Source organism: Gorilla gorilla, chromosome 11 (assembly GCF_029281585.2).
Source record: "Gorilla gorilla gorilla isolate KB3781 chromosome 11, NHGRI_mGorGor1-v2.1_pri, whole genome shotgun sequence".
Taxonomy (NCBI): domain Eukaryota; kingdom Metazoa; phylum Chordata; class Mammalia; order Primates; family Hominidae; genus Gorilla; species Gorilla gorilla.
In genome coordinates, this window is record NC_073235.2 from 121,569,034 (window position 1) to 121,591,208 (window position 22,175).

At 56.1% G+C, this 22,175-nt stretch overlaps 1 protein-coding gene and 1 long non-coding RNA gene across 3 annotated transcripts; one reads left to right on the forward strand and one right to left on the reverse strand.

Moving 5' to 3' along the window:
* The first annotated feature begins 5,332 nt into the window (after positions 1-5,332).
* WNT10A (Wnt family member 10A) lies at positions 5,333-18,729 on the forward strand. The gene is made up of 4 exons (XM_004033225.5): positions 5,333-5,910; positions 6,959-7,221; positions 14,800-15,179; positions 17,581-18,729. Exons 1-4 carry the CDS (start codon positions 5,798-5,800, stop codon positions 18,076-18,078), a joined length of 1,254 nt encoding a protein of 417 aa, XP_004033273.4. The 5' UTR covers positions 5,333-5,797; the 3' UTR covers positions 18,079-18,729.
* A 346-nt stretch (positions 18,730-19,075) lies between these two features.
* On the reverse strand, positions 19,076-21,874 carry LOC109025881 (uncharacterized). 2 transcript variants are annotated; one of them, XR_002004831.4, is made up of 3 exons: positions 21,543-21,874; positions 19,509-19,712; positions 19,076-19,373 (listed from the first exon to the last, which is right to left on the reverse strand). It is a non-coding gene; the product is annotated as an uncharacterized lncRNA (long non-coding RNA). The 2 variants fall into 2 exon arrangements; XR_008677491.2 differs by having other exon boundaries at positions 19,509-19,723.
* Positions 21,875-22,175: the final 301 nt, after the last annotated feature.

The window sequence follows — 22,175 nt, forward strand, 5'->3', positions numbered from 1 at the left end:
TTTTTTTGAGATGGAGTCTCGCTCTGTTGCCCAGGCTGGAGTGCAGTGGCGTGATCTCAGCTCACTGCAAGTTCTGCCTCCTGAGTTCATGCCATTCTCCTGCCTCAGCCTCCCAAGTAGCTGGGACTACAGGCGCCCACCACCACACTTGGATACGTTTTTTTGTATTTTTAGTAGAGATGGGGTTTCACCGTGTTAGCCAAGACGGTCTTGATCTCCTGACCTTGTGATCCGCCTGCCTTGGCCTCCCAAAGTGCTGGGATTACAGGCGTGAGCCACCGTGCCCGGCCAAAACTGACTTTCAAAGGAAAGTGTACCAAACTTGAAGGCAGAAGCTGTAAGTGTCTTCTCAAGTCCAGCTTTGGAAGTTATATAGCATCACCGTAACTCTGTATTGGTCAAAACAGTTCACAGAGCCAGGCAAAATTCAAAGGGAGGGAAAATTAATTCCACCTCTCAATGGGAGGAGTGGCAAATAATTTGCAGCCATCATAGTCTGTCCCACACCCTCACAGGATTGTTGGGAGAATTTTTTTTTTGAGATATGAAAGCCTTTAGCATAGCTCGTGACACATAATTTGTCAAACATATGTTTAATAAATGATAGTTACTGTGAGAATGGGGACAGATGTATGATGCTTTGCAGATATTGGGCAGGCCCTGATTGCAAATGAAGATACCTGACTTTTAGCTGAGGCCAAACAGAAATAATGAATGGCTTTTATACCAGGGAAGTCCAGAGGTTAGTCTGAATTCAGGTACAGCTGAACCCAGGGGCTCACATGGTGTCACAGGCTTCTTTCTCATCTCCTTCCCTCTCCCTCGCCTCTGCATCTATTGTTTCTGCTTATCTCTGCCTCTCTTGGCATACTGTCCTCATTGTCTCCTCCTGCAGACTTTCTCCATGACAGCTCTATATGCAGTCTTAGATCCAAAAGCAGAAGAATGACTTTCCCAGTTGTCTCCAACAGAAGTCCCAAGGAAGACCTTGCTTAGTTCAGCTTGGTCATTTGCCTATTCCTGAACCAATAATGGTGTCTAGGGAGATGTACTACCATGCCTGGGATTGACAGCCTCTCTAGAACCACAGGGGGGTGGGGCAGGCACAGGGAGCAAAGCACAGTTCTTCAAATGAAACAGAAGGAAAGGGAGCTCGTTCTGGATGTGACAGACCCTCACCGTGGCTTCCAGGACCCCTGTCCTTCCCCTGCAATGCCCCTGCATTCACTCGGTGACCTAGCCTGCTTCAATCCTCAAGGCTCATGGTGGGGAGGGGTGTCAGGCTGCAGTGGGAAGGTTGAGGCACCAGGGTTTTCCTTTCTGCCTCCTCTTGGCTCCCTTGGGTCAAATGTCTGGGCCTCAGGGAAGTCATGGAGAATTTGGACTTAGAACTCCTCGACCAAAGGAAACTCTGTTAACTTACCAAAGGAGACAGTGGAAATACATTATGATCAACATAGAGGAGAAATGAAGCTCCCTGAGGGCAAGGTTTATATTCACAGATCTGCCTTCCCCAAAGCTCTGCTCTTATCTTCAAACAAAAAAACCAAACAAGCCCAAAACCCAAACTCCTGCACTTCTCTCAGAGACCACCAGAGGGCATGCGGAGCCCAGCTTCTCTATTAACAGGGAGCGACAGACAGGACCTGCAGGACATCTGGGAAACTCAGAGAGTGGTGGGCAGGAGAGGATAGGACTGAAAGGAAGCAAGGAGACCTACAGACAGCTTAGGTCAAGCTTCTAGGGTTCCAGACTGTCTGGGACGTCTGGGCTGGCCCAGACCTAGGGCTGGGATGCCAGCCTCCCAGACTCTACCACTGCTGGGTCCTGCAGGGGGTGAGATAGGGTGGAAGATGCTGGACATCTTCCTCCACAATGCCAGGGAGGGAAGCTGGGGAAGTGACATGAACTGGCACCATTCTAGGCAGGTTAAAAGGAATTCAGAGGAAGTAGTATGGTACAATGAAAAATGCCTTGTTTGCTAGCTTGACCTTGGTCAAGTCAGTTAACCTACCTGAGCACTTCCTATCACCTAATAGGGGTCCCTGATTGCTTTTTAGCACATTGTGAGAATGCACTTCCATCTTTAAGCTGCTGGCCACATGTTACTGGTCCATCTTCTGTGACCAAGCCCTGAAGGCATCTGGGCACTGCCTTCTATGAACGGTGGGAGTGATTACCAGAAGGCACCATTGGGACTTCTAGCCTTATCTTCTTTGAGCCCAGAGATAGATCTGTGCTGTTGCCCTGCTGCCTGGGAAGGGGCCGGAAGTAGAGCTCCCACCACCACCCACCCCTGCTCATCCAGCTGCTCAGCCTCAGGCAGTCTGAGCCATCAAAGTCCCCTGCTGGCTGAATGGCAGGGGACATGTGGAACTGGGGAGATGGGGGAAGTGCACAGAGGCACCCCAGATGTGTGTGTGACCACATCAGGAACAGGCGGAACACAGGCAGATGGGTGAGGAGGCCGAGTGGAAGGCCTAGGATCAGCCTGAGGCCACGGGCTCGGGGAACATTTCCCTTCCCTTTCAATGACCAAACACATTGGGAGTTTGGGGAAACTGCAGCAGCAAGCCATTCCCCCTTACCTTGCTGAGGGTTGGTGGCCCCTGAGGCCTGGACAATGGAATGAAGAGCCTCCTTATTGGTCTGTGGCTCCTTGGCGTTCTTCAGCAAGACAAACTTCCCCAGCTGGGCACCAGGACTGAGCTGGGGCTGGACTGGGCTAGGCTGGGGCTGTGAGGGTCCCACCTGTTCTCACCCCCGTGCTTCCCCGGCCCTTCCTCCCTGTGACCTTCTCCAGAGCTGCCACAGCTGGAACCATTCTCCAAGCTGCCTTTCATCCCCAGTGCTCCCCCGCCCCCCAGTGGCCCCTGTAATTGTGGTCTTAGGCGGCGGCTGCGGGGGCTGGGGCTGGGCTGAGGGCCAGGGCCCAGGGCAGGGCCAGCGTGGGGACTAGGGGGTGCTGATAGGGGCTTGGCCATGGTGTGGGTCATTTGGGGCTGGGACCCCAGGGGCAGACAGTCTCTGGGCCTCACCTACATACATGCCAAGGCTCTGGACTGACACACTCTCCCCTCCCTTCACTGAGAAGTGCTCTGACTTGGGCACTCCTAGACCCTCCTGACACCAGGGCAGAGCCACGCCTGAGTGCAAGCCTCAGTATCACTATTTGCCTCCTGAGGCTTTTTTGTTTTTTTTTTAAGAAAGGGTTTTCTCTGTCTCCTTTGCACCTCTGTATTTCCTGGTGCCCAGACAGTGGAGGTGGGGAAGCAAAGAGACCCCCTCATCAGAGAGATACCAAAGGAAACTAAATCAGCTCCTCAACCAGGTCAGCAGAGTTTCCCAAAAGGAGTCCCCACCAGAATCACTGGGGATGCTAGCTAGAAAGACAGACACCCAGGCCTTTCCCTGGAAAGGCTGATTCAACTTCATGGGGCCTGGAATCCGCATTCCCACAATGGCCCACCCCAGGGGATACTTGTGCTGCATCAAGCATGGGAAATGCTAGTGTGAGCGCGTGATGGGGAATAAGGACATCTGTAAGCTGATTATGAGTCCCTTCCCTGTATCACGTTCCTAATTCTTTCTGGGCCTCAGTTTCCCCAACAGCCAATAAGAACATGACTCTCCAGCTTGCTGGTGTCCTCTCTCATCCTGGGCTGGTGCCTGTCTCCTGTCTTGAGTCTGGTCCCACCCTTACCCTTACCGCTTACCCTTCCCAAATGCTAGTCCTAAGCTGTCCCCGTTTCTGCAGCATGGTAGGGAGAGTGGGGAGGGCAGGGGGCAGTTGGGGTCAAATAAGGCTCTAGCTGACGCAGTCTGCTTGCTGCCCCTGGCTGTTTTCCTGCAGTCCAGCCAGACTGCTCCCCCCACCCCACTGCCCCACCCCCACCCCCAGCAGCCTCAAGCCCTTAATTCCTGACAGCTGCGGTGGCTGCCGGCAGAGATGAGGGGGAAAGGAGGGGGGAGTATGCCGTCAGCCTGCTGTTGCTCAGGCCGCCCCCACCACCTGACAGTCTGGGGACAAGGAGAGCCCCACCCCCTCCTTCAGTTCCCCAGGGATGGGCAATTCCAGGAATGGGCCTTTTTTGTCTCTGAGCCCAGAGGCTCCCATAGTTTTGTTCCTAAGCCAGCAGGGGCTCTCTTCAGAGAGAGGGGCATGTTTGTGTAAAGGCTTGTGCCCATTTTACAGAGGAGGATGCCGAGGGCACAGGGCAGGAGCACGATCCACTATCAGGGCCCAGGCTAGCACCAGAAACAGACGGCAGAGCTGCCTTTCCCCTGCCCTCTGGCTCTCAGGCCCTTGCTTGGGCCCAGCACACTTGCACTATATCGAGGAGGGGCCCAGTGTTCAGTTGGGGTGGAGGGACAGGAAGATCTCAGCGAGAAGTAGACCTGAGCCAGGAGGCTGGTATTAGGGAGCTCCTAGAGGACCATGTGCAGGTGGGGCCAGGGAGGGCCAGGACAAGACTGAGAGTATCTGCGGGCACAGGCAGGCAACACTCAGTGTTGGGGCGGCAGCTGCTGCGCTGGGAGTCAGGAGAGCTGCGTTCGGTTCTCGCTCTTCCGCTAATTTGCTGTGTGACCTCTTTGAGCCTCGATACTTTCTTGCGAAATAAAGGGGAGCTAAATAAACTATCTCAACGGCCACTTCTAGGGTTAAAAGTCTCTCTAACGCCTCCTCCCAGGGCTTGCCACCCCGGGCGCTCCTACGCAAGCATTTTCTGGGGGCCTGACACTGCTGCCTCCCCGGGCTCACTGAGGAGACAAGGTGGTCCCCATGAGCCGCATTCCGCAAAGGGGCAGAGGAGGTCTCCGTGAGCAGGAGCAGGAGGCACCTGTTTAAGGTCACACAGCAAAGGGGAGAAGAAGCCAGAGGCTGCCAAACTCCTCTGCAGGAGCCCACACCTGCCTCACACCAGGCAGGCCTGGGGGAAGTCCCTCCTCTGGCGGAGGAGGCGAAACACAGAGGCCAGCCCCTCCCCTCCAGCCCCTGCAGGTGTGTGTGTTGGGGTGGGATGGGGGCACTCCCCAGCAGCTGCGTCTCTGCCAGGCACACACACCTCGCGGTAACACATATCCCCCACACAACCCAGCGCGCTCCACACACAGGCATCTTCCTGTGCACGCGCGCACAGACCCCACACCTTTCCCTCTGTTGCCCTCAGCAGGGACGCTCCCACCCCCAGTCCCCAGCGGACGCAGTGGCCTCGGGACTCGTACACGCCTCCACGCCCCGCCGCGTGACGTCACGTGGGGTAGAGCCCTGAGACACTAAATGGGGGGGGGGGGGGGGAGGAAAGGGAAGGCGGCAGAGCTCCCCGAGCCGGGACAGTCACTTACTCTACAGGCAGTGGGGCCCGACACAGACAGCGCCGCCCCCGCCAGCCAGCCTCGCACGCCCTCGGAAGCGCAGGCTCCCGGCGCTGCGCTGGAGGGTTCCCCGGCACCCCAGCCTCCCGTCCCCAGCCCGCTGCACCTCCGGGCCCCCCTTACCCTTGAGAGGCACCGGGAGTTGTCGCGGGGGGGCCTCGGGAAATTCCCCGGACCCCTGTGCCAGGAGGTGCCCGGTTCGCCCGCTCTTCACCCCCCGCCCCCCCCGAGGGCGGTGCCCGGGGGTGCTGCCCCATGGAGCGGGGAGGCGGGCGCCGTCTGCTCCGGGAGCCCTGACCCGAGTCGGAGCTGTGTGTCGCAGCCGCCCCGACCCCCCGCCGATCATGCGCCGGCGCCCCTGGCTTTCCAGTCCCACTGGGCTGTGAGCCCCCCACTCCCAGCCCGTCAGGGCCTGCGCGCCATGGGCAGCGCCCACCCTCGCCCCTGGCTGCGGCTCCGACCCCAGCCCCAGCCGCGGCCAGCGCTCTGGGTGCTCCTGTTCTTCCTACTGCTGCTGGCTGCTGCCATGCCCAGGTGAGCCCTCACCTCATGCTCCGCCCTCCTAGAGAGTTGGGACCCCGGCCCACAGGGGCCTCTGATGCTCTTGCTGGGGTAGAGGACCCTGGAAGAAGGGAGGGACAGGGTCATAGGAAAGTGCTGGTGCCCAACCAAAGGCAGTGAGCTCCCTCATAGGAGGGGGTTGGACTGGTGACAGGATATGGGCAGTCCAGGGAGACAAGGCAGTGCCCAGGAGCATGGTGGCAACTAGGAGGGGAGGTGTGTGTGGGGGGAGAGCAAGTGCCAGTCTGGAGTTCCTGCCCTGTTGGGGGAATGCACCCCCACCCCAGGAGTAAGCACAAGCTGCCTCACTCCTTCCTGCAGCTCAGCCCCAGGTAGGGGCAGGTGTTGGGAGGCTGGAAGGGGGTAGCCCAAGTGGGGTCAGTGAGAGACTGCAGCTGCAAGAGCTGTGTGTGTGTGTGTGTGTGTACGCGCGTTCAATCGAGCCCAGGATCCCAGCAAACTGTGTTGGTAAACAGCAGTTTGTATGTGTGCCCATGTGTGCATGTGAGAGCTCATGGGTCAATGTATGTTAAGATAAACACATGTGTAAATGGGAGTGTCTTTGTGTGTGTGTCTGTAACTATGTCTGATGAAGTGTGCATGTGCGTAAGTGTGCTGGGGTTGGGTTTGTGTGTCCACCACAATGTGTGCCGAAGTGTGTCTATGTGAATGTGACTGAAACATATCTGTGGGAGTGGGCTCCTGGGGAACCCTGTGTGTGTGGGCATCTATTCCTGGGGATGTGCATAGGAAATACTGTGGCCACAAGCATGGTGGATGTATGTGCATTTGCACGTTTACCTGTGTGGGTGTGCAGCTAGCTGAGTGAGTTGCATTGGGCAGGATGATTGTGAGGAGGTCAAGGAGAGAGGAATGTGTAGGAGTGTACTGATGGGCCCAACCTTTAGAAGCAGAGGTTGGAAGAGGGAGTGATTATGGCCTTTGGGACAGAGTGTGTGTTGTTAGATGGGGCTCTCCTGGTACCCCCAAAACACGTACCCACTCCACCCCATGTCTGCAGGTCAGCACCTAATGACATTCTGGACCTCCGCCTCCCCCCGGAGCCCGTGCTCAATGCCAACACAGTGTGCCTAACATTGCCAGGCCTGAGCCGGCGGCAGATGGAGGTGTGTGTGCGTCACCCTGATGTGGCTGCCTCAGCCATACAGGGCATCCAGATCGCCATCCACGAATGCCAACACCAATTCAGGGATCAGCGCTGGAACTGCTCAAGCCTGGAGACTCGCAACAAAATCCCCTATGAGAGTCCCATCTTCAGCAGAGGTAGCTGCCCCTCACCCCTGCCCCTGCCTGCCCCATCCAGCATCTCCACCTCAGAATCTATTCCCAGCCATTTCTAACCCACTGCCTCAAGCTGGCATCCTCCCACCCCCACATGCCCATCTGCTGGCCCTGCTGCTCTCCTTCCTCTTTCTGATCTCAGGCCATGGGGGCAGAGAAATTGGGCAAATGTGTCTCCAGACTGGGCTGTGTAGGCTGAGGGTGGCAGGTTCCATGCCTGAGAACTGGACTCCTGGGTCATCCTGCCCTATCACTGACACTGCATATCTCAAACCCAGGAAATATCTGTACCTGTCACTTGCCTCTACTTACCCTCTACTTAGTAAACCACATTTAGGATGGGGAAACCATGAGGAAGAACCCAGAATCAACATGAGGAGGGGTTGAGGACTTTGCCTAATCGTGCAGTTGGAGGCAGCCTGGACAGGTAAAAAGTCTGCCCTTCTGCAGAAGCTCTTCCCGGCGGGGGACACCACCAGCCTGTGTGTCATCCCTGCTGCCTCTGGAAAACCCTCTCTGAATCAGAGGTGCTGGGTGTGTGTGTGCCTGTGTGCAGTGGCTCCTGCCAGCAGGCCTGGTAGTCCTGTCAACTCCTCTTCCCCTAACAGCTCAGAGAAGCTGCAGTCCATTCCCTGTCCTCCCTCTCCAACTTCTGGGTGACCCACCCTGACAATCCCAGAGTGGCTTGGGCTGGGGATGGCAGGAGGTTTTGTCACTCACTTCTGCTCACACCCACCTCCTGGCCTGGTATCTCAGGCCTTGACTCATATCTTTTGGGAAGGATGGGGGCCCTGCCTCTGGGATGGGCCTAGCTGGGTATCTATCTCTCTTCTCAGTGGATTGTGTGGGACATTGTGGGCACCCCGTAGCCCTAGCTCCTTAGGTCTTGTCCAATTTTCAGTGGAGGTGGAGTGGGAGAGGTACACATACACCTTGTAGCCTTGGGTCTTGAGGCTTCTTGGGGAGTCAGGCTGTACCTCAAATTCGGAAAACTCAGAAAGCCGCGGCCCTTCCCTTTTCACCAGGACCCCTGCTTGCATCCCCTGGGCCCCCAAGTCAGGGGCCACCCCAGCCTCCACCAGCCCAGCCCCAGGCCTCCCGCCCCGCCCCGCCCCGCCCCCGCGCGCTCCCTCCTCCCTCCCCCGCGCGCCCCGGGCGCTGTTTCTACCCGGCCGAGCCCAGCCCGACGCGTGTGGCGGCATGCAGCCGCGAACTAATCCCCGCGGGCCGCGGCAGACGGCTCCCGGCCCCAGCCGCGCCGCTCTCAGAGGGCAACCCCCTCCCTGCCCCGCTCTCCCGCCCCCTCCCGCCCCACCGCCGCCCGGGCCCCTCTAGCCGTCCAGAAGCGGCTGCCCGGGACCCCCGGGTCCTGCCCAGCTCGGGCCGCACGCTCCTCCCTGTCCCGCCGCCTGCGCGCCGACACGAAGTGACGGGCCTCTGCACCATTCATGCCCCGGCTGGGCCGGGCCGGCGCTCACCGCCGCCGCGCGCCCGCTCCTACCCTCGGGTTTCTAGGTCGCCCGCGCTCCCCGCAGCCGCGTTTCCCTTCGGGGCCCTCGGGTACCCCATGAGGACTCCGTAGCCCTGGCTTTGGTTTCTGCCCGCCGGGGACTGGGATAGGCGCGGAGGTTCTCACTTCTGCCGCTTCGGGTGAGGCAAGGCAAGCTCTGCATCCCTCTCCTCGGCCTTGGTGTCCCCTCTGTCCTCCTGTTCCCTCTAGACCGAGTGAATCCAGGTGCCCTGAGTGGCTCGCTGGGTCAGGCCCGCGCGGCCTGCTGGAGGACCTTGGGGTCTTTGAAGCCTGGGGGAGAGTTCAGAGCGGCAGAACAGCGCAGGGCTGGCTGGGTGCCAGGCGCTCCCGGGTTCACCTGCAGTTTAATAAGCTCGAGGTGAGCTGGGGGGACGGGTGGAGGGGGAGGTTAGGGCTGGAGGGGGACGACTTGCCGGGGCTAGCCAGGGCAGGGAGGCACTCAGCATGGGGAGGGAGTGGGACAGTGGCTGGGCACTTTCCCTTGGCCTCAGGACACTGGCCTACCTCTGGGGCTTCCGCTCCCCAGCTCCCTATCAACGCCCCTCGTTGCCACACCTCACACCTCATTTCTACCTCTACTTCTACCTTCTACCTTCTACTTCTCAGAAGGGACTCTGTGCTTCTGGAAATAAATCTGCCAATCCTCTCCTCCACTGGCCACCACGGCAACCCTGACTCCACCTGCAGGTTCATCCTCCTGGGGGGCAGTCATTTCCCAGTCCATCTTGGCCCATCTTCTGGAGGACTAGCTAAACTGGAATCCCATGAAGCCACTCAGGGTGTCAACCAGCCCCTGGTCTACTTCCTTCCACCAGGAATCTCCTTTCTTTCCAAGTTATGGATGTCCATTGTGTGGGGTCAGGTGACCTCCGTTTCCTCAAAGTGGAATATCTGGGTGCTGACCCCCTTTCTGACCCATGTTATCAATGGGTTAGGATCCTCTTAAGTGTGGATTCTGCCATGTTTAAACTTCAGACACTGATTGGGTTGGGGTCCCAGGTCCCTTGGGCCTTCTTTAATGCTGTTACTATCACCTAATTGTCCTGACACCTTCTCTGTAATAAGCTGGGCTGGAGGGATGGGGTTTTGATAAAGGGAGGGTGAAGAGGGCTTGAGCATCTGAAGTGGACAAGCCTGAAAAGGTGAGGCATGCAATAGGGCTTTGCCCAGCCAAGGAGAGGGGATGAGGGGGTGCTGGAGCCTAGGCCATGGGGGACAGGGACAGGGGCCTCCCGTGGGAATAGAGAGGGTCAGAAAAAGCTGTGGGAGGGCACCAAGCCCATGCTAGCTGCTTCCCCTAGTCCAGGAGCAGTAATGACCTTAGTGCCAATGGCACTGGTAGCCCCAGCTTTTTGTGCTAAGAATCTAGGTGGTTGGTTCCTGGGCTGGGTACTGGGCAGAACATCTGGTAGAGGGGACTGGATCACTGTGAGGAACAGAGAACCCCTTCTTCTCTCACTGTGGACATGAGGACAGGAGGGAAATTTGAGGAGGGGGCTGCTGGGAGCTGGGCTCAGCACTGGAGTAAGAGGGGAGGAGAGGTCAGGGAGAGGCTTGATGGAGGGAAATGTGGTAGATTCACACAGCAAGCCCTGGGAACTCCCACACAGTTTAGGTACTGTCTTCCCTAAGGCCCAGACCCATCTGGAATGGATGGAAAGAGAGGGCATGAGGCCCTGCAGCCATGCTCCCAGCCCAGGGGAAGCCAGTAGTGTGGGTTTCCAGGCTCTGCTCTCCACAGCCCTGGCCCATTTTTCTCCCACCTCCTTTTTACATTTATCCTCTTGGTTTTATGCCTAGGCCTCCAGGGATTGGGGTGGTGCTCAGATGGGGAAACCAAGGCATGGGCACTGATATCCCAGGATCACCTAAGGTTCAATTATTCTAATGATACCCAATTAATTAGCCAACATATACTAAACACCTGCTGTGTGTTAGGCACTGCTCTACAGCATTTTATCCATGCTTTAGGACCCTCAAACAGTCCCCATGTGGTAGGTCCTATTATTATTATTGTACAAATGAAGCTAAGAGAAGCTGGGTAACTTGCCATTAGTCACACGGCTTAAAAGTGAGCCATAGATCTAGGAGTCAAATGCAGGCCAGCTGACTTTAAAGTTTGCACCCAATCCCCTTCTATACTATCTCCCAAGTTGGAAGGCCAACACTAAGTCCCGCTGTGTACCCAGAGAGGTGAGCTGGTGCAATGGGGGAGCATGCCAAGAAATGAAACTGATATGCATACGTGCATGCACACACACACACACACCAAACACCTACTCCTGTTTTTGCATATGTGTGGCTCCATTCGGTGTCATGCCTAAGTGTTCCCACATGCACACTAGTCTCTCTCTCTCTGCCCAGGCACATGAGCAATGCACAGATTATTTGCATGGAGAGAATGGAGACCAGACCTCTCCCCTTCCCTCCCTCTTTGACTTGAATGGGTAGGGCTCAAGCTTCTCTAACCCCTTCTAGTTCCCATTGGCTCCTGAATCCTCTCTCCTCCACCCTCCCCTCCCCTCCAAACCTCCTCCCCCAGCCCCTTCCCAGCCGTTGGCTGCTGTGGCCTGTAGCAGCAGCTGACTCCACTTAGATGCTGGCAGTCCCTGTCCCAGATCAAAGGCAGGGCGGCTAATTGTGTGTCTTAACGAGCCGCCCCCCACCCCCCCCACCGCCGCCTCCCTGCTCCGGGCAGCCCAGCTGGCCATGGCCCCACCCGCTCCCCCTCCAGCTGGCCAGATGGCACAGTGCCTGTGTCTGCCCCAGACAGTTGGGGCCAGAACCGAAACTGGGGCCCTGAACAGGAGCTGGGTGCAGACACAGTGGGCTGGGCTTCTATGAGGCCTGGATACTTGCAGCAGAGGGTGGCCACACAGGCCCTGCCTTGTCACCTCTGCACGTGGCTATGACAGCTGTCAGAGGCCACAGGGTGGTGTAGGGAAGGTGTCTTTAGCTGCATGGGGTAGGGGTGTTCTCTGCCGCGGTGGGGTACGTTTCTCCAGTTTCCCCAGGCTTACCCTTAAATGTGACAGGGCCTAGAAGATGGTGGTTGGCACTGTACACATCCCTGGACCAGCCTCATCCTCTTTCCTGGTGCCATGCACAGACAAGTCGGTAGGAACTAGAAACTGAGCTACCTGGGTTTCTTTCTCAGCAGCAGGACTCCCTTTGAGTCACATGTCCTACAATAGAAAGATGCCAGACCTGGGAGCTGGGAGAGCTGGGTCTGGATGCAGCTCCATAACTTCTGTGACCTGTGTTTTCTCCTTTTGCATAATGTGTATGTGTTTGGTAGTGGTGGCAGTGTGTGTGTGGGGGTGATTTCTGAGGCCTGGGCTGCCTCTGGAGGTCTGAGTATTGCCATTGTGTCCTAGGAGCAGGCTGATGACTCCCCGGCAATAAGAGAAATGCTCGAAGTTCCACAGATAAAAGGCAAGGGATAAATGCAGGGTGTGCTTCCCAGGAGCTTGGTTCCATCCTCCTTCCCCTTAGGTTCCACTTCCCCAGGGCAGTTTCTACTCCTCTGCAGCTCCTGCTAATTCCCAGCATCCCCATAGAAGGTTCCAGCCCCATCCCCAGCCCCTCTTCTCTGCTCATAGCTGAGCTCCTTATGCAAAAATGTACTGAGATGCCATGAGCTGGAAAGAGAGAGGGACAGTCTGCTTCATAGGCATCTGGTGGCCCAAGTGACCTATTCTTAAGTGGGTCATGAGCTGCTGGGCTTTGTCCCTGATCAGGGTGAAACAAAAAACAATGGCCCAAAAAATGCAGCAGGAGTGAGTGAGGTCAGATAGCAGAAAGAACTTCTCAATAATAGCTAATGTTTGAGTAATACTTCCTTGATTAGTAAGGCACTATTCTAAGCACTTTAAATTTACCAGTTCATTTAATTCTTGGAACAACAATGAGGCAGATAATAGCTCTATTTTATAGATGAGGAAACTGAGGCACAGGGAGGTTAAGTCACTTGGCCAAGGTCACATAGCTATTAGCAGCTAGTAAGTGGAAGAGCCAAGATTTGAAGTAAACTGGTTTCAGGAATTAGTTCTTAACTACTAAACAGCTTGTTCTGTTTCTTTCTGTTATTTTTTGTTTGTTTGTTTGTTTGTTTTTTGTTTTTGGTTTTGTTTTTTTTGTTTGTTTTGGCAGGAAGGGGAGGACAGGGCTCTGTGATGCAGTGGGTGAGGATTAAAGTGGGATTGGCCCAGGCCTCTGGCTTCTCTTGCTGCCTGCCCCATCTCTGGTGTGCGGAGGCTGGTTGGAGACTTGTACCAGAACTTGTTCCTAGCTGGTCCATTCTCAGATGCAGAATAAGCAAAAGATAGCTTGCATGTCTGAGAATGGGACCCTCCTTTGCAAGTAGGCCTCCCCCTGCCACAGGTCCAGGTGTTCCCAGAGAATGGCTCAGGTTGGAGCACCAAGAAGGAAGGCAGTGTGGACAAGCCAGTGGCCAGGCCGGCCTAGCTGCGGCCCCCAAGAGTGGCTTGGTCAGGGAAAATCTGTGCCTCCTGAACATCTGGTGGAAGGTATCTGCCTCAGCTTGCCCTTCCTTCTCCATGTTCAACACTGCTACATGCCAGACCCCACGCAGGACCCTGGGCTTCCCTCTAGCGTACCTCCAACAGCCTCTGCAACTGACCTGGGTGGGTCACAGGCAAGGTGGCTGGGTAGCGCCCATTTCTGAGTGGCTTTCAGGGATGTCCTGTGGACAAGCAAGGGGAAGCTCTGGTGACCCATTTATTTGCCTCTGGAGTCTGGTCATTAGGGAGGATCCTATGCTGTGCCTAAGATGGGCACGCACCCAGCAGGCTATCTTGGGGCAGGGAGCATTAGGAGCTGACTGTCTCCTCTTACTTACTCTGCTGCCCACTGACATCTCCTAAGGCCTGGAATTTCATCATTGACAATTTATTCTTTTTTTTCCCAAAATTGTGTACATTTTGTTTTATGAAATATCATTTTATTTATTTATTTATTTATTTCAATAGGTTTTTGGGGAACAGATGGTGTTTGGTTACATGAATAAGTTCTTTCGTGGTGATTTCTGAGATTTTGGTGCACCCATCACCCAAGAAGTGTACACTGCACCCAGTGTGTAGTCTTTGATCTGTCACCTCACACCCACCCTTTCCCCAAGTCCCCAAAGTCCATTGTGTCATTCTTATGCCTTTGCATCCTCATGGCTTAGCTTCCACTTATAAGTGAGAACATACGATGTTTGGTTTTCCATTCCTGAGTTACTTCACTTAGAATAGTAGTCTCAAATTCCATCCAGGTTGCTGTGAATGCCATTATTTTGTTCCTTTTTATGGCTGAGGAGTATTCCATAGCATATGTATACTGCAATTTCTTTATCCACTTGTTGGTTGATGGGCATTTGGGCTGGTACCATATTTTTGCAATTACAAGTTGTACTGCTATAAACATGCATGTGCAAGTATCTTTTTCGTATAATGACTTCTTTTCCTCTGGGTAGATACCCAGTAGTGGGATTACTGGATCAAATGGTAGTTCTACTTTTAGTTCTTAGAGGAATCTCCACACTGTTTTCCATAGTGGTTGTACTAGTTTACATTCCCACCAACAACATCACTGGCAATGAATTCTTTAGCTTAAATGTTGCCCTCATTCTGTGGGCTTATTTTAAAATTGCAGATACCACTGTGAGAGGTAATAGATTAAGTCCCTGATTGTAAAAAGAATGTGTTTACCAGATACTTTCTGCTCTACAGTAGAGATGTAGACACACAAATTCTGAGTTTGCTAAAGGTGATATTAAAGAACAGGAGAAGGGCGTACAAAAAGCAGAGGGCTATTGGGAAGCCTCCCTCCCACCCCACCAGGTTCTGTTTGCAGAAGAACTGGCTTCTGGCGTGATTTCTGCCCTTCTTTGACTCTGTTTCCTTGTGCCAGACTCTCCTGCATACTGGGCTTCAGTTTCTCCTTGGAATGATGAGAAAGGTGGGCTGGAGAATGGGGTGTCAAGGACCCTCCAGAGTCCATGTGTTCTGGGTCTTTAACCACAGGTTTCCGAGAGAGCGCTTTTGCCTACGCCATCGCAGCAGCTGGCGTGGTGCACGCCGTGTCCAATGCGTGTGCCCTGGGCAAACTGAAGGCCTGTGGCTGTGATGCGTCCCGGCGAGGGGACGAGGAGGCCTTCCGTAGGAAGCTGCACCGCTTACAACTGGATGCACTGCAGCGTGGTAAGGGCCTGAGCCATGGGGTCCCGGAACACCCAGCCCTGCCCACAGCCAGCCCAGGCCTGCAGGACTCCTGGGAGTGGGGCGGCTGCAGCCCCGACATGGGCTTCGGGGAGCGCTTTTCTAAGGACTTTCTGGACTCCCGGGAGCCTCACAGAGACATCCACGCGAGAATGAGGCTTCACAACAACCGAGTTGGGAGGCAGGTGAGAGCCCCACCCCCGGGTCTGCTTCAAATCTCTTTGCCTAGGGCCTACCCCTTGCCCTGGCCTACCTCTCTTCTGAGGACCCCGTTGCTCCCACATGTCACACCTTGGCAATCTTCTCATTGACCCTGTCTAATTCAACAAACATGCACTGAGTATGCACTGTGCACCAGGCACTGGACTAGGCCTGGGGATACAGGGCGGAAACAAGCCCTGTTGCCCTGGATCAGCATACCACCTGCTGAGCAACCTGCTTCTCCTACTTCCTCGGGTGATCACCCAGGAGAAAGGACAGGGGTGCAGTCAGGACTTCAGGAGTCTAGGCCTGGAGCTCCCATCTGACTCCTCCCCTATAGAGTGACAAGGTTGAACTAGATCATCCCTAAGGTTCCCCCCAGTGCTAATGTTCCATGATCCAGTGATCTCTCCCAGCCTTTCTGTGCGGTCTAGAATGAGGGATTCCTGCAAAGTAAGGGGTGTAAGTGAAGTTCCTAGGGGCCACTGGGGAACTGTGTTATGGTGCCTTCCTCCTTTATCCTCTGTCCTCAAATGCTCCTACTACCTCAAGGGTCATTCATTAAAAATAAATTAAATACATACACACATACATAAAAAAGCAGCAGAAGAAAGGAAAGTGGTAATAGCCTGCATTTATTGAGTGCTTACTATGTGTTAGGCACTGTCTTGAGCACTTTCCTACATATTAACCTATTTAATCCTTACAACTACCTATGAAGTGGGCACTGTTATTAACCTTATGTTGAGACGTGGAAACTGAGGCATGGATTGACCAAGAAGCTTGCCCAAAATGATGCAACTAGTGAGAAGGTGGTCCAGGCAGGATTCATCCCCAGGCAGTTGACCTTTGAGCCTGTTCTCTTTTGTTCTACAGCGTTGAGTCCACATTCTGATGCCCTGTTGGCTCTCATGGTAGCTCAGCACTGTCCTTTCCTGAGCATTCCAACTCCATCATCCCGTCTCTTGACTCTGCTCAGCCTGTTGAGGCCTTTTACCTGGCTTCCTCTCACTCTGGCTGGCACCTTCTCCATCTCACTCTCCTTTCTCTTGGCCTCTTAGCCCGCGATGGGTCATCTTCCTGCACAAAGCTGATTCAGCAATTCCCATCTTGACTTAGAGGCGGGGTAAACTGAGGCACACTTACCCTTGGGTCATGTCCAGCTCCCACCCAGCCTGCCCTGTACAGCTCTTTTCCCAAGCCTCACCGCCATCCCAGCCCATACCAACGGTGCCTCCTCCTCCTCCTCGTTAAACTGGTTAATTAATGGCTGCTGCCCGTGGGAAGCAGATGTTCTGGAGCTGTTGGCCTGGGGAGGCATTGGTCTGGTTCCCACGTGTTGCTGACAGCACAGGCTGCGCATGCACGCTGTAGAGCCCTTTCAGACCTTGAGGGGAAGGCGCCCTCTCTTATGGCCCTACTGCCCAAGTTTAAGGGCCCTGGATCATTGCCGTCCCTGTCTCAGGGTGTGTTTTCGGAGTGGACTGAGGGACAGGAGGGGATGTGGCCAACTTCTTACGGGGTTTCTGGTGAAAATGTCAAAGGGTTCTTAGTAAGGAGACTCTAGAGCAGGTTGTGAGCTGGGTTGGGGGCGGCTGGGTTGCGTTCCCATAACCACCTCCCTTGGAGGCCTCAGAGCTTCTCCACTTTCACTGAGCTGGAGAGCCTGGCTCTCTCCGGTTCCGTTCTGTATTAGGTAGAGCTTTGGCCCCTGGTGGCGCTGACTTTTCCTAGGAAGAACCATGGGTCTCAGCATAGTGCAGAATGAGCCCCAGGCAGCATAATCGGGGACAGTTTCCCCAGCACTTGTCCCCCTCCTTTGGCTCTCTACAAAGAGATGTAGGGGGAGCTGGAGGGGGAAGGACTGAGAGGGGGACCAAGGCTTTCTGAAACTCACTGAACACCCCCCACCCACCCCACCACACACACACACACACACACACACACACACACACACACACACACACACACGGCCTGGAGCGACATACAGCGGGGCCAGCACCCTCCTGCTCCTGGCCCCTACCCCAGGGGTGGCAGGAGAGGGAATTTCCCTGCCTATTTGGGATCCCCCTTCAGGAAGCAAGAGCCTCCAGCCCCAAGGGCCCCCTGCAGCTGCTGGAAAGGCGGGCAGGAGAGGAGGGGAGCCGGAAGGTGGGAATTCCCCCGGGGCCTGGCCTGGTGGGAGGTGGGTGGGAGAGGCAGAAGCAGAGGCAGAAGAGCAGGTACAGAAGTTCTTCTGACTGCCTGGTTGTGGGACCCTCGCTCCCGGCCTCAAGCGTTTGCCTCTGTATAATGGGAGTGGGTTTCAGAAGCAGGCCAGGCTAAGCGCTGGGAGGGGAGTGGGGCTGGGCGCCGTGTCACCCCTCACGGTGCCTCCTTCCGCAGGCAGTGATGGAGAACATGCGGCGGAAGTGCAAGTGCCACGGCACGTCAGGCAGCTGCCAGCTCAAGACGTGCTGGCAGGTGACGCCCGAGTTCCGCACCGTGGGGGCGCTGCTGCGCAGCCGCTTCCACCGCGCCACGCTCATCCGGCCGCACAACCGCAACGGCGGCCAGCTGGAGCCGGGCCCAGCAGGGGCACCCTCGCCAGCTCCGGGCACTCCCGGGCCGCGCCGACGGGCCAGCCCCGCCGACCTGGTCTACTTCGAAAAGTCTCCCGACTTCTGCGAGCGCGAGCCGCGCCTGGACTCGGCAGGCACCGTGGGCCGCCTGTGCAACAAGAGCAGCGCCAGCTCGGATGGCTGCGGCAGCATGTGCTGCGGCCGCGGCCACAACATCCTGCGCCAGACGCGCAGCGAGCGCTGCCACTGCCGCTTCCACTGGTGCTGTTTCGTGGTCTGCGAAGAGTGCCGCATCACCGAGTGGGTCAGCGTCTGCAAGTGAGCGGCCCGGGGTCCCCTGGGCCCTGATCGAGGTCCCCTCCTGGAGCCTGGCCCTCTGAGCCTTACGGTCTTGGCAAGGCAGCATCGCCTTGGCTCTTGGGAGAGGAGATTGGACCACATGATCTTATAGGAACCCCTCAGCTCTGAGGTCTGTGATCGCCGGACAGTCCAGGCCTGTCTGAACCCCACCACTCACTTCTGTGGGCTCTAGGACTGACTGGGTTCTTCCTCCCTCCCCCAAGCCCAGACAGTTCAGTTGGGCTGGGGGTTGCTCCATACCCTAAAACAAGCCTCAGCCAGGCAACCCCTCAGTCTGTCTCCATCCTTTCACCCCTTCCCTAGAGATGGGAGGTGGGGAATGAATGGAAGCTGACGGGCAGAGAGAGGAGGATTAAAAAAAAGAAATAGACATAACTGAGCTGAAGTAATTCCATAAAGGGCCCAGACAGCCTCCTCCACCATTCCCTTCATCATTCATTTAACAAATATTTATTTTGCACTCTCTTTGCGGCACTCTGGGGGCGGTGGGGCGTGGGGGTGGCAATGCGAGGCACTGAGGCCACAGATGTGAGTAAGCGAGACACAACACTTGTCCTCTTGGAGGTTACATTCTTGCTGGGGGGAGGCATGGGCAATAAACAAGTAAATATACAAACAAGGTCATTTCAGACAATGCTGTGTGCAGGCTGCTGGGTGTAGGGGGATTTATGGGGAGTGGGGCTCCTCAGACAAAGCCACTGTTTTTTCAGGGAAGGCCTCTGTGAGTTGTGATGCCCATGCTGGGACTTGCACCATAAGCCATGCAAAGAGTATGGGTAAGGGCATTCCAGGCAGAGGCCATGTGAAGGCAGAAAGTGTGAGCTGAGAAAGATCTCTGCCTGCTGGAGAAACAGCAAAGGGGCCATTGTGATTGCAGTGAAGAAATCAAGGGATAGACTAGCAGGAGAGGTGTTCAGAGGGTGGGCAAAGGTCACATCGTGTATCTTTCTAAGCCAAAGTAAGGAGTTGGGGTTTTATTAAAGAGGAATGGGAACCTTGAGATCCTTAAGCAGGGGAGTGTCCTGGTCCAAGTCTCACATGGATCGCTGATGGGGAACTGGCTGAAGGGGGATGAGGTGACAGCTGGTAAGCCAGTGAGGAATAACAACCATCTTCTAAGTCAGAGATGGGGCTTGGACTGGTTGGAAGCAGTGGGGATGTCGAGAAGGGCTCTGGTGCCAGAGCTCTAACCGCCCACCTTGTGCCTGAGCCCTCTGCCACAAGCCAGGACGAGTGGCCGTGCCCAGCAGCAACTGTCTGCAGAGACAGGAGGCACTCAGAGGAGTAATCCTGGGCAAGACCCAGCTCAGCCCAGCCCAGCGCCCCAGGGAGCAGGTGGGGCCAGGAGGCGCGGCTGGGAAAAGGGTGGCGGAGGAGGGCCCGGAGACTCACTGTCTGGATTCTGGTCTCTCTGAGTCCAGGCAGGGTATGTAAGTAAGGTGCAGGGGGCACATTCTTCCTGGGCCTCTTGTGCTCCCAGATCCCCATATCAGGGTGCTCCTTAGCAGGTCAGCAATCCTTCCCCACCTTCATGTCCCTATGAGGACACTGTTGAGCAGTTTGGGTCCAGTGTTGCACTCTCCTTCGCTCTCGGATCTGATGTTTTTCTGGAACAGACCCTCAAGGAGGAGGGTGGTGGAGAGGGGAGTGAGGTCAGGATCTCAGGGAAAGAACACTTTACCTACTGCATCCAGGCCTCTTGCTGCTCACAGTTGAGGATCCCGCTGGCTGCCTCAATTTACCCTAGAATAGCACCCCTCTTGATGAACCAGGCAAGGACGAAGACTTGTTCCTTTCCCCAGTGATCAGCCAGCACAAATCCTCCATATTTTCCACCCCTGATCCACGTCTCTCTACCCCTGAGTAGAAGTGAGAAGGAAATGGGGGCCTCTTAGTGATACACCCCAGTAGGCCCACCAGCTGGAAGATTTGCCTCCATGAGCTTGCCCCTCATCTCCTTCCCCTCCAAATGCCAGCAGCTCGCAGGCATGCCTGTGGCAGAGGGGCTTCCGAATGCTCAGCTCTGCTGCTTCTCTGGAGGACAGGGTTTCTTTCCCCATCCCCCAAAAGACAGCCCCACAGGCGGGCGGGTGAGAGTCCCCCAGGAGGAGGGGTAGGCAGGAGCAGCCAGACACACCTGCCTCATTCCTTTCCTCTTGATCACCTAGGAGAGAGCTGTGGGGGCTGGGTTTTCCACCCCCTTCCTCCCTCCCATCCCAGGGAGGAGGAGAGAAGAGGTGGGGGAAATGGAGGCCTGGGGTTGAGGGGGTGCTGCCATGCCCAGCAGTGTCCACTGCAACATTAGACTTGGCCTAACCCTCCTCTGCCTTCGAGGCTTAAGGAGGACCGAGCTGGGGGAGGGGAGACTGAAGATGAGAGGTAGAGGATCAGGACTGGGATAAGGAGGTGGGAACAGCCATGCTGCAGAGCATGTGTTGAATGCAGAGAGAGGGGTGGGTGGTTGGGTGGGGCAGGGGGCTGGACCCGGAGTTGTAGGGAGGAGACATGTTTTAATGACATAAGTCAAGGTGATCTGATATGTGTTAGCCTAACTTGTGAAGCCCAGAAGCTGACGAGTTCTGGGACCAAAGGTGACGCCCACGGTTGAAAGGGGGTGTATGGGACTTGATAAGGGACCTAAATTAGGAAAATGTGGAGGTGATGGAGGGTGGGAAAATGGGGCCCAAATCGCACTGAGCTTATGCATGCTGGATGAAGGGTGTGGCAGGGATCAATAAACGGACAGGAAATAGGGGAAATGGGCTGGAATAAAGTGGGAGGGTGCAGTTTAGACGGGAGGAAGAACTTGCCAACAGCCTGGGAAGGATCAGAGGTGAGACTTGGAAATGAGAACAGAAGGTGGGTAGAGATCATTCAGAGAAGGAGAGGACCTCCCCTGCCACCAACAACTGTCACCTGATGGATGCTAGGTTACCTCCTTGCAGGAGGGAAAAGTAGGAGGAGGAAGGGAACTAACAGAATGAGGGTGGTGGACAGATTAGAAGGCAGTGGTGGGGTTAAGGGTCAGGGAGAGGCAGCCAGGCTGGGGTGAGATCAGAACGCAGGCATCCCGCTTTGCAGTCACTCAAGGTCCAGGGTAGAGGCACTCAAAGGTAGACTTGGAGTTGTAGGAGTGCCCCGGTGGGTGAGAAACAAGGTCAGGGTCATCCCGGAGCTCCCCCTACTTCCCCCAAATTAATGTGCCCCCAGCTAGCCCCCGGCAGGGGGCCTTCCACGTTGGAGTGTGGCCAGGCTCTAGTCACAACCCCCTTCTCTCCTCCTCCCCCCACTTCTCATGTGGTTGCCGGCAGCTGCCTGCGGTCGCCCCAGCCCCTGCGCTCAAGGCACAGGGACTTTCCAACAGGGGAAAAAATGACTTAATGAGAGTGAGAGCTGGGGGCGGGAGGGACAGGTCCCTGTAATCACCGCTCGGCTGTGGGGCCTGCGCTCCTCCGGGCCCTTCCCCGGCTTCCTGCTGCCAGCGCCTCCCTCGGGCTCCGGTTGGGGAGGAGGACAAGCTGGAGACTGGGGTATCCCTTTTCAGGTGCCAGGCTTTCAGGGGCCCCAGATGCCTTTGCTCCCTAGGCTCGCGGTGTATGGAAGCTGGGACACCCCATGATTCCTCTCTGGACCTTGTCCTTGAAGTTAGGGTTGGCGCATAGGAGGTCTCTCCCTGGAGCGGCTAACCCCTGCTGGTGGGTTGGGGGGTATAGGATGGTGAGGAAGCCCTTTGCCACTTCGCGGCTGCGCACTTTGGAATGCCCCCGGTTACTGTGGTAACCAGGGCAGCCGAGGTGTGTCCTCGGGGCTGGGAGGCGCCCGCCCCCCCCCCCTTTTCTCGCCGCCCGCGGGGCCAGGCCGGGCCGCTGCGGTGCGCGGGGGTGGGGGTGTGCCGTTACCATGGCAAGGGTGCGCAAGGAGGGCACATTCTTCCCCAGGGTGGGAGCGCCCTGGGGATACAAGAAGGGGGGTAACCGAGGCAGCAGAAAGGGGAGGGGGGGTCAGAATGAGGGAGGAGTCTCGGACTAGACTAACCAGGGCTTCTGGGGTTTGGGTGGG

Coding starts and splice junctions, on each gene's coding strand:
- WNT10A (XM_004033225.5), top strand. CDS start 5,798: ATGGGCAGCGCCCACCCTCGCCCCTGGCTGCGGCTCCGACCCCAGCCC. Junction 5,911..6,958: donor CTGGCTGCTGCCATGCCCAG/GTGAGCCCTCAC, acceptor CCATGTCTGCAG/GTCAGCACCTAATGACATTC. Junction 15,180..17,580: donor ACAACCGAGTTGGGAGGCAG/GTGAGAGCCCCA, acceptor CTCCTTCCGCAG/GCAGTGATGGAGAACATGCG.